Source organism: Fringilla coelebs (genome assembly GCF_963513975.1).
Source record: "Fringilla coelebs genome assembly, chromosome: 1".
Taxonomy (NCBI): domain Eukaryota; kingdom Metazoa; phylum Chordata; class Aves; order Passeriformes; family Fringillidae; genus Fringilla; species Fringilla coelebs.
Window position 1 is genome coordinate 83,590,607 of NC_140028.1, and position 14,733 is coordinate 83,605,339.

At 46.1% G+C, this 14,733-nt stretch overlaps 1 protein-coding gene across 1 annotated transcript in view; it reads right to left on the bottom strand.

Annotated features, from left to right (window-relative positions):
• Window positions 1-13,387, bottom strand: part of BCL2 (BCL2 apoptosis regulator) — a gene marked incomplete at its 5' end in the record, with an annotated part of 91,996 nt that extends 78,609 nt beyond the window's left edge. Inside the window, one exon of the mRNA XM_084205214.1 lies at window positions 12,803-13,387. Coding sequence (XP_084061340.1) covers window positions 12,803-13,387 — 585 coding nt within the window. The remainder of the gene's footprint in view (window positions 1-12,802) is intronic.
• Between the last annotated feature and the right edge of the window lie 1,346 nt (window positions 13,388-14,733).

A 14,733-nucleotide genomic window follows, 5' to 3' on the forward strand; every position in this document is an offset into this window, starting at 1 on the left:
CCCTGGCAAACCTGTATTAGTAATTTGTGCCAACTGTTTACTTTTTTGCATTATGCTTGGGAAAATGAAAGAAAGCTGCTCTGTCGCATTTGTGTTTGTAAAGAGTTTCACTTTCTCCTTGAGCCCTCTCATTCTGCTTCCCTGGAAGTCAGAGGCTTCAGTGAGTCTGTTGCTACCTTTTAAAGGTGAGCACACCTGAATTCCTGGCATTGGGGAGCACGCAGAATCCTTGCCAAGGTCAAAAAAAGGGGGGGGGGAAGCCCAGCCAAACTACTACTTGGAAGTATTTTATAAAATCTAATGCATTCCTTTTTTATTTTGTTCATCCACCAAAACCCAGGGTGAAGACATGATGTTAAGGTCTTGCCATTTGCCACAGTGCAATGGAGGGGGCGATTTCAGCCTCTGCCCTGCAGCAGGCACAACCATCCCTCAGCGAGTCTTGCAGGAGAAAAGGAACTTGCAATCCCAGTCTTGACAAAGAACATCCAATTCCCCCTACTTTTACTTCAGTCAGTGATGTCAGACATAGTTTTTATTTGTCCCCTACATTCACTTTCAAATACAGTTACAGCCACTTCCCTGTAAAATGTGTTATAAAAGGAATCTTGCAAATGCCCTAATCCCCCTGCCAACAGCTCCAATGGCAAAATCCCATGACTTTAAAGCAAAGGCAAGAGACAGCTCAAGGCTAAGGCCTGAAGGCAGCTGCCCTTCCTTTCCCTCTGAGCTGTGGTACACAGTCCATGTAGTTTCCAAAGCCAATGTTGAAAGATTAATTGCCAACTTGTTCCTCCATGGGAGGACTCTCAGGGTTTCTGGGAGGAAGGGCCTGGCAGAGGAAGGAAATGTGGGGGTAGAGCCTCCTTATCCTCTCCTCAGCTCCCCCAACCTGTCCCTGTCCTCTGGAGACTCTGCACCAAAGCTCAGGGTGCCAAGGTCCCTGTGCAGGGGAGGACTTGTCCCCTCTGAGGAACCTTCAGCGAGACTGCAGGAGAGCTGGAGGAGGGAGCCGGTGCCGTGTGGCACACCAGCCCTACCAAGGGATCAGAAGCTGCCCCAGGCTCAGGCTGACCAGAGCCCACTGCAGGGACAGGTCCTGCGTGGGTTTGTGCCCAACAGCCCCCTTCCGCTTGACCTGCACACCCTGGGGCACACACGGCCAAAATTAGCATCACACTCAGGGCTGGCACACGGTGGCTTAGACCCTAACGATCCCACTGGGAATGCAGTATTGTTCTGGCCCTATTAACAATAATTTGCATGTTGTCTAATGGCCCTCGGAGGAAAAAAATAAAAAAGAAAAAGGGTGGCAGGCCCTAAGGGAAGAGAAGAGGAAATGGGACTGCTGCCATTTTCTTCTGAGACCTGGCAAAGTAAGAAGGCTGACTTTCTTAAGGAGCCAGAGGTAAAACCATTCATTGCAAAATTATTTAATCTCTAACTTAATCATTCAGCCTTCATTGCTTCAAGGCAGGGTTTTGAGAACCTGAGCCGTTTAACTACTCTGAAGAGCTCCTGTCAAACCAGCCTGATGGGGACCTTGATCATAGCAAACTGATTTTAGCGGGACTCTGGGTCTCTCCCAAGGCACTGGTGACAGTGATCTTTCAGGATGAGGAGTTGCTCTCAGCAGGAAGGTCTGAAGTACAGAGGCAAGGGACATCTGCACACAGCGCTTCCCCATGGAACTTGGAGCCTTACATATAAAGAGCAGTCAGCAACACTGAGCTGCCACAGTTCCAGTCATTATTTCCTTTTGTCAAGAGGAGTTTCTTTAGGGATCAAAGTCTCCTGAAAACCAAACAAGCTGCCTGTCCGTCCCTTCCAAAAGAACAGGTAGTTTATTCCAGCTGTCAGCAACTGCAAACCAAACAGCTCCTCTCCCACTGTCAGTTTTTGCTCTAGGCCAGTTATTAAAGTTAAACAGTTGCGTTTGCAAGAATGATGTATTGTGTCTGCAGGGGGGAAGAGAAGGGAGTAGAGAGACAGGGAAAAAAAAAAAAAAGCAAGCAAGTTTTCTAAAACAAACCCTAGGCCAGTTTGCATAGTCTAAGAGGGTGCCAGTGCTGCCTTTTCCTTCAGTCCATTGAACTCCCACAGAAGTCCCAGCCTGCAGGATGTACTACCATGTCACAAGCATCCTTCTCACTGCGTTGGGGAAAATAATTGTTTTTCCCTAAAAAAGCAGGAAAAAAGCAGTTACTTGTAAAATAAATATACTATTCCCTTGTGAAAGAATCCACTTCAATAGGTATGAAAAAAGGTACAGGTTTCCCCACCACCTGTGCCACCCAGACTGAGAGCAGGGTGGAAAGGCCCCTTCCAAAGCTCCTGGAGCACCAAGGAGGCTCCCCAGCTTGCCCCTGGGGCTGAGGAACAGCTTTACTGGCCAAGCTGAGCAGGACCCATTTCTAGAAGGGTGTTGTGGTCCTGGCAGGACACTACCACCCCTGCCCCACACAGGCACAGTCAGAAGGATGTGTGTGGCATCCTGGGCTCCCCTTACAGCGAGGATGACTAGGGAGGCTGAAGAGCACTCGCAAGGAAAAGCCAGAGGCAGCCTTGCTCCAGTTTTCCACCCCTGCACAGCCGTGCCCAACCACCCGCTGTAACCAGGGCTCTGCACAACCCTTCAGCGATCCCTTTCTGGGTCTGTCCACATGCTCACTGCTGTGTGAGGCTAGACACCGCCCGTTCTAGCACCCCCACTGAAAAGAAACAGCTATTGACCCCAAAAGGGCAAGGGTTCCACACATTCAATCCAAATACATGGATTTTCTACTGCAGGGATTTTTTTCAGACAGCCATGAGCTACTGCAGAAGCCTGAACAGACTCCAGGCCGGCTCATTTACTTGCAGCCTTGATTGCCACCTGACATTTCAAGAGATTGGTTTATTTTCTCCCTTGTCAGGGCGCCCGGCTGCGGCACTCCAGCCCCATGAGGAGCAAAGCCTTTCCCTCAGCCAAGCTCCACAGCAGCGCTGCTAATTACTGCAGATCTGGAAAACAGAGAAAGGAATGGGTCAAGCTGGAATCTGGAAATAACACAGGCATTAGGATTCCTTCTCAGTTATATCTGGGACCTTGCACATCCAGCAGCAGACAGAAGATTAGATATTTGGAGAGTGTGATTTAACGTGATGTGCCAGATCACTTCAGGAGAGGGGTTATGGATATGCCTTGAGCGAAAATTTGCAGACATTTGGAGCACAGTGTAGAATTTGCTTCAGTTATGAACGAGGGAGTCATTACTACAGGGTTTTTTGTGTCTTTTTTTTTTACTTAAGCTGTGAGTTCATTCTTGAGAATGAAACCTCAACTGGTTTTATCTATGTACAGCACTGACCACCTTATTCTGCTAATGGAAATGCCAACTCATTCACTAGAGTATTTATCTTTGATTTATTTCTAACTCCTTTTTCTCTATAAAAAATAAGAGATTAGAAATAGGATCCTCTACTATGTCTTATAACAAGTCTGAACATGGGAAGAATATTCTTAAGAAAGGAGCTCATTCTGTTAGAGAAAAGCCTGCAATAGTTATTCCATCGCAAAAACAGGCTACAGGACTGTCCCATAGATTTCACTGGCCAGCTGTCTGTGGTCTTATTCCATCTTTCTAGCAACTCATGCAAGTCTCTCCAAGGCACATAGCAAGAATTTTGTCTTCTAAGGCTCAGTTCAGCAAGATATTTAAGAGTAACTTCAAGCTCATGGTTAAGCCAAAAGGTTTGATTACAACTCAGTTTTAAAAAATATTTTAAATTGCTTTTGCTGCTTGCATCTCAACATTTAATGAATCTTGTGAATGGAAACACAAGAATACAAGTGTATAAAGATACCTCCTACAGGTGCATATGATATACCTATGCTACTCCTGAAGTGCCACAGACTGCTTTTTCCTACAGTGGGAATAGAAAAGGAAAGACAAATTCCTTTCGAAACACCAAATAAACTGTGCTGATACTTAAAGGAAAACAAATACCATCACTTGCACATTTCTCACTGCACATTTCTCACTTGCACATTTCTCACCCGTCCCCTACATAAAAACTAGAAATCAACACCTGAAACCCATCTTTTTAATCTGCTTCCATCACAAGGATTGCTAAATATCCAAACAGTGGAACTGAAAAAGTTTAAGCCTAATTTCCATTTAACTTTTTTTTCCTTCTTTTATCTCGTCTCCACTCAAATCTCACCCAAGATACTTTCACAATCTGACTCACTTTGCTCTTTCCCAGGCTAGCAAGCTCCAGCAATGACAAAATGTAATGCTACAGATTTGAACTTTATTCTAAACTCCAAATTACTAAACTGGACATTTTGTTCCAAATTTTACCTTGTATCAGTCCTTTTTTTTTTTAATTATAGACCATCAGCTCAATTCACAATAGCAACAACAAATTTCCCATACCTTGGGTGCTGTATAGCAAGAATACCTATTTCATATATGGGTTAACTGAAAAAGAGAGGTATTAGTGATTTGCCCCATTTCCTATTCTATACTCAGCGCTAGAGCAAGAAGAGGAAGTTAAGTTTTGACTCTTAGTTACTTTCTCAAACAACTGTGTGATGGCCTCTTTCAGTCACTATGCGGGGTAAAATGAGGCCTTTCCTTTTTCCTTATACCTGACCCACATTCTTAAACTACTCGCTGAAGTGTCCTGAAACCCACTGAGCTGCCTTTTCAATCAACAAAGCGGAATCATTCTTTTTATGCTTCCTAAATGAAATAGCAATAAAATTCTGTATGCACTGAAGGATGCAGACTATTTCTTTCAACTAACTCAAAGTCACAGAATCACAGAATCATTTAGGTTGGAAAAGACCTCTAAGATCATCGAGTCAAACCACAGTCAAACCCAGCCCCTGGTTCTTTTCGCAGAACTTTGATAACAAATAGAAGCAGGATTGGCTTGCAACTTAAATGAGAAATGGCAATGCATAACAGAACTCCAATCAGCACACGAGTAAATTCTGTGATGTAGGTGCTCTTAGAAACACATCAAGTGCATTTACAATTACCATAACAAAACACATGCAGGAGTAAGTTTTCCCTGGATGGATGAGACCAGCAGAGCATCCATCCCAGTATCCCCAGACACCGACCAACACCAGGTGCTCTGGGGGAGAAGTAAATGGAATTGATAATTTTGAAATAGCATTGCCTGCAGAAAGCTCTACACTCAGAACCTGGTGATCTGATTTCAGCAGCTGATGTTACATTTACCCCAAGGTGTATGACTGCCCTTTCAAGCAATTTGACTCAAATGGCAGCACAGATGTTTTCCTTGCTCTTATAAATAAATATCTAAACTTTTCCTGAATGCAACTCAGTACTTTCACTCACAGCTTTCCCATGAAAACAACTTCCAAAGGTTAATCATGTGTTGCAGAAAAGGCTGGTTTTCTCTATTAGCTAAAAACCTGTGGCTTTTTCATTTGATCTTATTTTTCTTGCCACATATACAAAGTAAACACAACTACAATTGTCGAAGTAAGTGCCTCTTCCTGTTCCTATTGAAGTCAATGGCAACACTTTCTAACATCAGATTTGTTTTCTTACTCATTAACTGTAAAATCCAGAAACTGGCAAGGAACTTTCCAGCAAGGGGGAATTTTGCAAAGTCTATCAATATACAATAATTATGACAGCAAACTAACATTAAGATAAAATAACAGAAAATAAATTCCAGACTTTCAGATGCATTTGGAAAAGTTATCTGGTTTCATAGTCTTTTGGGAGCCAAAAGGAAAAAAAAAGGCAAAAAAAAAAAAAGCCATCAGATTGTTAATGAGACTGAAAGCCAGAGTAAAATAAAAATCCCTCAAATCTGTCATCAACATTCATGTTTGCCAAGGCCTGGATGTTATCCTGCTGGGGAAGAGAAGATTTATGGCATCGCACACCTTCATCCATCCTATTATTATATATGAAATGGAAAATAAAACAGGCCGGTACTGCCCTTAGAAATAATCAGTATTTTGCTGCCACTGAGTAACAAATGTTGTTATTATTATTACTAAATCAGCAGGAGGGCAGGCACGAGGTGCTCATAAATAAATTATTTTTAAAAAACCAACAAACCAAACAGGGCTGGGCTCCACCCTCCCAAGGGTGTGAAGGAAAATAAAACAAGGATGGAGGTGGGCAGGGCAAGGCCAGACCTGGCACACATAGTTCCTGAGGGCCGGGTGGCAGCGCCCAGCGCCCTGCCCAGCACCCAGTGCCCAGTGCCAGCAGCAGGGATGGAAGGGGGCAGTCAGCAAGCTGAGGACTGCTGCTCCACAGACTGCTGGTCTTGAAGCAGAAAGTAAAAACAGGCAAAGAACCAGAACATCTCACCATAACCCTGATCACCAAAAGGGATGGAAATGAATCAGGCAAGAAGTAAAAATCCTCCTTGCTAACAGGATAGTCATTATTCAATCAGATTGCTTTTTTAGCTCCAGGACTGCCCAGACTGCTGACCCAGTTTGGGGCTATCCACACCTCAGGTCAGAAGCCAGGGGCCACTGCCTTCCCAGAGCCCTGGGCAGGACCATGGTGATAAAAGGCTTTGGGCTGGTTCAGCGAGGGGGCTGCAGAGCAAGATGGGAGACAAGGACACAGCAGGACTGCTGGCATCCTGTGCCAGCAAGCAGAGAGCCGCCACTTCAGCCACCCTTGCCCCAAGGCCAGCACCCCTTGGTGGCGATGGCAGAGCACAAGGCTGGCTTTCTGCGCGCCAGGCACAAACCACCACACGAGACCAAAACCACAGCGGAGGTTTCAGAGCGACACCTGAGCGCCACTCCCGTTTCTGCATCCACCTCCCTCCACCATGCCAGGTCCAACCTGCTGAGAGATGACCCTCCCTCTCATCAAGGACACCTGGATTGAGCATGAGGGCTTAATGTTTGCTGGCGATGCAGTACAAAGTTCCCATGCTGCCTTAGGAAGCCCGGGCACTGGGATCTGGCCGCTGGGAAAATGCTTCTGCTCCACATGCAATTTCACACATCACTGCATAGGTCTTGTGATTCTCCTGCTGGAGCCGTGCTTTGCCATCGGAGGAACGCTTGTGCCTCGACAGAAAAATTCAACTGGATTTTCTTCATGGATTACCGACTCTGAATTTCAAGCTACATACTCAAAAAACTAAGCTCCTTACTGTCCAGCGGAGCTAACACAGCAGCTCGGGAGATGCCTGTGTTAGTGCAGGCACAGAACAAACTAATTTCTCAATATTGAAAGTAAAGTAAAACTTTTTAATAGGATTGCTGTTTGAACTTTACAGTTCTTTGCAAGATCAAGGCAAATGACATCATCTCCAGAAGTGAGACCCCTGGTTCTGAAATTTTAAAGGTCACAGTCAATACATTTTTTTTTTGTTTTTTTAGAAAAAAAACAGACTTCTGAGAAAATATGCAGCCCACTGTTTCTGCAAGTTACAGAAAAAGCTATTATAAATGAAAGGGACTAGAGAACCACAATCATTTTCTCTTTCTGCCCTAGCTCTTCTCCTTGCTTCGGCACAGATCCTCCGCAGAATTAATTTCTTTCTCTTCAGCAACAGCAAAAAGAAAAATATTTTGATAATATTTTGAGAATTTGATTATAAACCCACAAAGCCACAAAAACTGGCAAAGGACATAGAAGGTGCAACACTTGAAACTGCCAATTCACTTATTTAACTGAATGGATTTCAGATAGTTTCCTTTTACCAGTCAAACAGTGACTTGGGGTTAGCCCCACAGGGGATTGAGTCGTTACAAGGCTGCACGTCGCCGCTGAAGAAAGTCAAAGCTCCTCTGCTCCATGCTCTCCTTGGCATCCCTCTGCAAGCAAGGTGAAGTCCTGTGCTGAAAGAGCAAGAGGCTTTTGCTTGGGACTTGCACAAGAAGCAGCATGTTGTGCAGGTGGGTGCCTGGCAGAGCAGCCCAAATCCAGAGACTAAGAGGGATGGGATTTTGGTCAGTGCCCCACACGAGCTCTGGAAGGACCCTGTGCCACACTGATCCATGATCTCTAGCTCTGTCCTTGATGCCTCTGCCATCCCACACCTTCATGACACAGCCATGGACCACTGCAGGGCACAGAGATCCTCCCAGCTTCCTTTCCAAGGTGTGCCACCAAGCAAAGAAAATTAATTATTTAATAGGTGCAAAATAAAAGAGGTAGTTCAGTGATTAGGACAGTCAGCTCAGAAGAAGAGAAAGCTGGGGTCTTGTTGCTTATCTAAGAAGCATTTATTCATTTGGCTGTGGACAGCCACCTGAGAAAACACATCAAAACTAGGGAATTAGACACCCTAGTTCTTCCTCCTCCACCAAATGAAATCTCACCCCTGTAGAATTAGAAGGAGCTCTGTTGCCAGAGGGGAAGACACCTCAGCAAAATCAGCAGCCATCTGGAAGGTGAACCCTCCAGAGATGTTGGAGATGTGATGCCCCACTGCCAGGCTGGAGAAAGTCTCATTGCCAAAGCTCAGGAGAGGCCTAAACTAAGGAGCCACTGGGAAAGTGGGGACTCCTGCTCAGATGCTTTTGCAAGCAAGGATGGCACCTAAGTGACTGCAGCTTCGGAACACGGAGATTCCTGGGAACAGTGTCCCACACAGCCCTGAAGTGCCTCCCTTCTCTCAAGGCAGAATCAGCTCCTGACCAGCTCAGGTGAGGAACAGTGAGAAGCCAGGGACTTCCATCGCCACTCTGGCTAGGCAGGCACTTGGAGGATGCAAGTGCTTATGTTCCACCTAAGGTCCTCTTCAGACATCTAAATCCTTCCCTGTATGTGGCCTTAACTCTCGAGCAGAATATAAAGAACCACAACAGAGGAACAGAATTGCATGAAAACACATGGCCATTGCATTCCTGGTTCAAATGTAAATAGAGTAATTTATAATCAAGTGTTCGTGGCTGAATTTTCTTTCTGGTTCTCTCACCTGGGCTTCTTCTCATACCTTACATCAAAATTGTACATGTCTATGTAAATATGATGGTGCCCGTGTCTCCTTCTGTAGTGCTCATGCTCTTGTTTTTTGCTTGAACAGCTTGGGGAGAAAGCCATATGTTGGACTAGAAGTGCCCAGAGCTGAGCATGGCTCCCACGTCTGTTAGGTTGTGTGCCCAAAGAGGGAACCCATCACTGCAAGACACACACAGTTGTTTCTCCCACACCAACTGCATCCCTTCAGTGTTCCCCATGTCAATGTCAAAAAAAGTTGCCAAGTGTGACAGGCCGCTGCCAAGCCAGTCCTTCTGTAGCTCTGGAAATTAAACTGAAGCCATTAGGTTTTTAATCAGAAAGCATATATTAGACCAAGTATCACAAAATTGCAGAGATGAGCGAGTTCTCCTCTTTTTTCTTTTTTCATACAATTAAGATGTTATCAGGCCAAAGTACAATATTGCGGTATCCTGGCCAAAGTGAAAATCTTTGAAAGCAGCATTTATTTGCCACCAGAACCACAAGCTAATAATGCAGATTACGTGCAGTCCCCATCTGTTGCTTTTTCTAAGTTTTGAACAAGCCCATGAGGCCATGTATTGTAAGGGCATTAACAACCCCAGACACCATTATCAGCAATGTCTAGTGCCTAAAATTTATACTCCACCAGCTATATCCCCCTCCTACCCTGCCCTGCTTCGATATGCTTTCCTTCTTTGTTTCCCTTGCAATATAAAGAATTCACATCCTGAAAACACACTGCCAACTTAAAGCATGGATTCAGACCAAACACACAAATAAGAAAAACACATCAACCAAATTTCAGACCTGAGTGTAAGACACAGGCTCATTCATGAGACATAAGGCCCATGCAGCCCAAACTACCCACTGTGCAAAACATGCTCTGATGACTAACTGTGGCACTCTCTTCTCTGGTACCTCTAATAAACTTACCACTCTGCAGCCTCTAATAAACTTACCACTCCACAAAATACCAAGGAGCCAAAATATGAAGAAGGAGAAGGCTACAGTAGCCAGGGCTCCTGCCTGCATGACAGGCAGATCTTGCAAGAGGCTGTGCTGAAGTCCTACCAAGCCTGACCACATACAAGGCTACTTTGGAAGAGCCATTTATGAATAAGGTTCATACATGGGGTATGGTGCAAGAGGCAAGTTGAAGACCGAGCACATCTATTAAAGCATCCTTTTACACTGACAGATCCTGAAATCTAGAAGAAGGAAAAAAAAAAAAGGAAAAGAAAAATCCACTGCCCCATGCCCTCCTTGATTTTTTCTGCCTGAAGAGAGGATCCCAAAAGCTGTGTTTGCAACTTCATGTTAGTCTTTTGTTCTTTGTAACCAGCTATAAGGTTTTGCCTACATTTAATAATGCTAGGGCTCAAAGGTACCAGCCACATGCCAGAGAGACAAGCAAAAGCCATCTTCAGGTAGTATTCTGCACATATTCCATGTGTACATTACAAATAACAAGGGACAGTAAACGGTATCACATGCATCCAAATTCTGGAGCTTTTGTTGATAGGAAACCTCAATAAACAATTAAATGGCTATTGATAAGAAGTATCCTTTCCTTTTAAAGGCAGTCATTGTTTACAGTCCGAGTTTCTTGTATTTCTAACTGTCGAGCAACAGCTCCAGCACTCGCCTCCTCTGGCCAATCACGCCTGGTAACACCTGTCTTTTCACATTCTCGGTTTTATTCATTATTTATGTTTCTCTTTACACAATACACCCACAGGACAATACATCTCCAGCATGCTTACGATTTGATCCAAAGCTCACTGGAGTCAACAGAATGACTTCACTGGCTCTGGAGCGAACCGAGGGCCCCAGCTCCGCAGACGGGCTTCCAGCCTGAGGAGGGACTTACGCACAAGTTAGGCATCCCAGCCCAGAAGTGCAATCGCAAAATCCCTAACCCTTTAGCTGCTCGTCTCTGAACAAGCCAAGCTCTCCAGAAGCCTGAACCATTCAGGTTTATTTTTTTTCCCTCCAGTTATCTGTTTTGTGAAAAAAAGACGCCCACAACACTAACTAACCCTCTGTAGTGATCCATGACCTAGGGGGTCAGGGGATAGACCTGCCTCTCCCAAGTGTGGTCCCAACAACCAAGTGCTGGAGTCATGCTCTGTGTATGTGTGTATATACAGAAGTGTGTGTCTGTGTATGTGTGCATACTTGTATATATTACACAGACACACAGACACACACACACACATTTTTTGCTCCCCCTTCTGGCCCCATGAATCTTGATTTTTTTTTAATTCTTGATGGAAGCAGAGGAGAGCAGGAGAACAATCCTGCCTCTAGTGCGACTTGTAGGCAGGGATCAGCAGCACTCCTCTGGGAGGTGCACAGTGTGGATTCCTGCTGAGAAAAGGGCCCCAAAGCCTTGCTCCCTCTGTTACAGCAGCAGGAGATGTCCTCTGCATCCCTGGACACGAATCCCCTTTAGTCAGGCGGGTTCAGCAGCAGGGAAGGCAACACCTTCATTTTTTAACAGAGATAGTCAATGCAGGCAGCACATTATTTAGCCTAACACTGATATACCAAGAGAGCCAGTGCTAACAAACACCAAGCTTGAAAAACATGTTAAATTCAAACATACATGTAATTTACATTTTTTTACAAACACCTCTTAAAGGTGTGCTGTGTAATTGAGTCAGCTTTCTGTATTTCACAGGAGACCGAACCTGAAATTGGCAATGTCCTACCTAGCTGACCTCCATTTCTAGGTGAGTTATGCCAGCTCTCAACATAGGTTTCTTCTTCAGTATAACTTTTGCCTTTTCTCTGTCCAAAACAGTAATATCATAAGCTCTATACATTCAACAGGTTTGGTTTGTGGGAGAGCAGCTGGGACCACATTTTGTTCCAGTATATCAACTAATAAAGGAAAAAAGGAAAGAAATACTCTTCTAATTCAATGCAGTTACATATTCTGGAAAGTGAGGGAGGGAGAAAAAGCAAAAGCTTTTAATTGACTAGAAGTGAAAAAGCTGTACATTTTACACAAGTGGAAAGCTTCCCTATCTAGTTGATGCTGAAGCCCGCCCCAGACAGGGGTGATCTCTACCCCAGAAACACAGCTACCCATCAGATCACCACAAATACTCATTTTCCAGAACAATCCCACAGACACAGCTCCCAGCACCTTTGTTTCATCTCAAGACAAAGATTTTTCACTCTAGACTTATCCCATAAAACCCCACCCAGTGACAACCACAGCTGCAGACACTGTCACTGATGGCCACCTGCTTGCTGGAAACACCAGGATCCCGTGTTTGCTGCACGCCAGCCCGGTACATCACCCCTCACAGGTAGGGATACTGCATGCACTCACACACAGGTGGCCCCGGCTGTCCCGACACTGCCTGGGACCTGCGGCAGTGCGTGTGTGCCTCTTCTGCCTGGATGGGCATCTCTGCTGCCCCTCCCACCCCACTGCACAACCCTGCCTTGGCTAGGAACCTGCCTCCGCTCTGCCAGCAGGTGAGGGTGGACAGGAGAAGTGGAGACCACAGGAAAGTGGAGACTGCTGATGAAGACAGAGCCTTGCTCACCCCTTTTGCTCACCCCTTTTGCTCACCCCTTTTGCTCACCCCTTTTGCTCACAAGCTGTAGCAGCTCCCCTCAACTCAAACCACTCCACCCTACCCCGCATCCCGGTGAAACTTGACAACGGGCAAAAGGCCTGCACTGCTTTGGCACATCCCACTGCAGACACCCCCTGGGCAAACCTTTTGCCGCCACGAGTGTGATCTCCCGGGCACTGCCCAACCCGGGGTCCCACCAGCCACGGGCCGGAGCTGGGAGAGGAACCGAGCAGTCGGGGGACTTACCCAGCCTCCGTTGTCCTGGATCCAGTTGTGCAGCTGCCGGTTCAGGTACTCAGTCATCCAGGCAGCGATGCTGTCCACGAGGTGAGCCATCTCCCGGTTGACGCTCTCCACGCACATCACACCGCCAAACTCGAAGAAGGCCACAATTCTGCCCCAGTTAACCCCATCTCGGAAGAGCTCCTCCACCACCGCCACAAAGCGGCTCCTGGCCGTGAAGGGCGTCAGGTGCAGCTGGCCGGACATTTGGGCAAAGTCCCTCTGGTAGCGTCGGGAGAACTCGTCGCCCGCCTGGCGCAGGACGAGGTGGACGACCTGGGGTGCGGGACGCAGCCCCTCGGCCGGGGGCGCGTGGCTAGCAGCAGCCGAGCCGGGGGGCTCGGGGTGCGGAGACACCAGCCCAGTGTGATCAGAGGAAGTCCCAGCAGCAGCAGCAACCGCAGCAGCAGCAGGAGCAGAGAGACCTGGAGGCAGGGATGCCCTGTCCTCGCTGGCAGGCCAGTCGTATCCCCTCTGAGAGAGTTTATAGTGGATGTACTTCAGCACTATCTCCCGGTTATCGTAGCCTCTTCTCCCCGGATGAGCCATAATTCCCAAGAGGAAGCAGCAAGAGGAAGGGAGAGAGGAAGAAGAGGAGCAGGATGAACCCAAAAAAGTAAAGCAGCCAATAATAATAAAATTAACACCAAAAATTATAATCCAGTTATTGTATTGGGCACGGTTTCATTCATGCTGGTGTGGGGGAGCTCTCGGGGTCTCGGAGGTACTTTTGTCTTCTCAGTGTTTCCTCCTTGGTTTGAGATGCACGGCATAAATAGGGATTAAAATGCTGTAAATACTTTACTTCCAGGTGCACATTTATTACTTATTATAAATTTACTTTAGGACCATTTCCTCCTCGGTGTTGAAATACATCTTAAAAAATATTATACCGACTCAAAATCAGGTGCATTTTCCCCTAGGTGCTGGACTACCATGGACACGAAGGAGCAGACGAACACACACTGTAAAAACTGCAATTCAACACAATTTGCTAAAGCAGCCTTGGATGGACGTCAATCCAATGCACTTTATGCTAGAAACCTCAACATTAGGTTTTGGGTTTTTTTGTTACACAAACTAAATTTCCTCTGTAAAGTACTTACTTGGACTATAAATATGTTCCTCTGTCAAGTTTCCTCTATAAGAAAAATAGCAACAATAAAATCCAAACATCACAAGTCTTCAGAAGCGTTAAGTTCTGGTTGCTTTGATGCTTCAAGTCAACAAGGGGATGGGAAAGGGGCAAAAAAAAAAAAAAAAAAAAAAATTCTACGATTTCAAATGTTTTTTCCCAGACTCCTGTTTAACAGACATCTCCAAAGATGTGTCAAAGCTCAGAAAATCCCGCCTCGCAGACCGGGAAGGCGAACAACCCCAAAGAGATGGAAAATCCTGGAGACCAGATGAACCACATTTGAATCCAAGCTCTCGCAGAAGTGCTCTGTTTTTCCCTCCAGTGCAACGTACAGACATATGCATTTACGTAGTTTCATTCAGACACCGATCGCAGGAACCCGGTGCTTCCACACACACGCACGCACACACCCAAAAAATTTAAAAAATTTTTAAAAATTGTATGTATTTAGGAAATTAATTCTTTTTCACGAGAAAGAGCGCAAAAAAAAATTAATTAAAAAACGAAAATAAAAATAAAGAAGGAAAATTGCTTTTGACTGCTGCCATTTCCCGAGCAGCTTTGTATCGGCGGAGGAAGAGCCCCTGGCGCTGCCGAAGAGGGGCGCGGACGGGGCGTGTGTGCGGTGTGACTGGTGCCGATGGGGACCGCGGCCGCGGCGCCGCTGCCCGCCCGCCCGCCCGCCCGCGCAGCCCCGCGCACCCCGCTGCCTGGGGGCGGCTCCTCCGGGCGCTCCGCGCTGCTGCTGCCGGCGGCG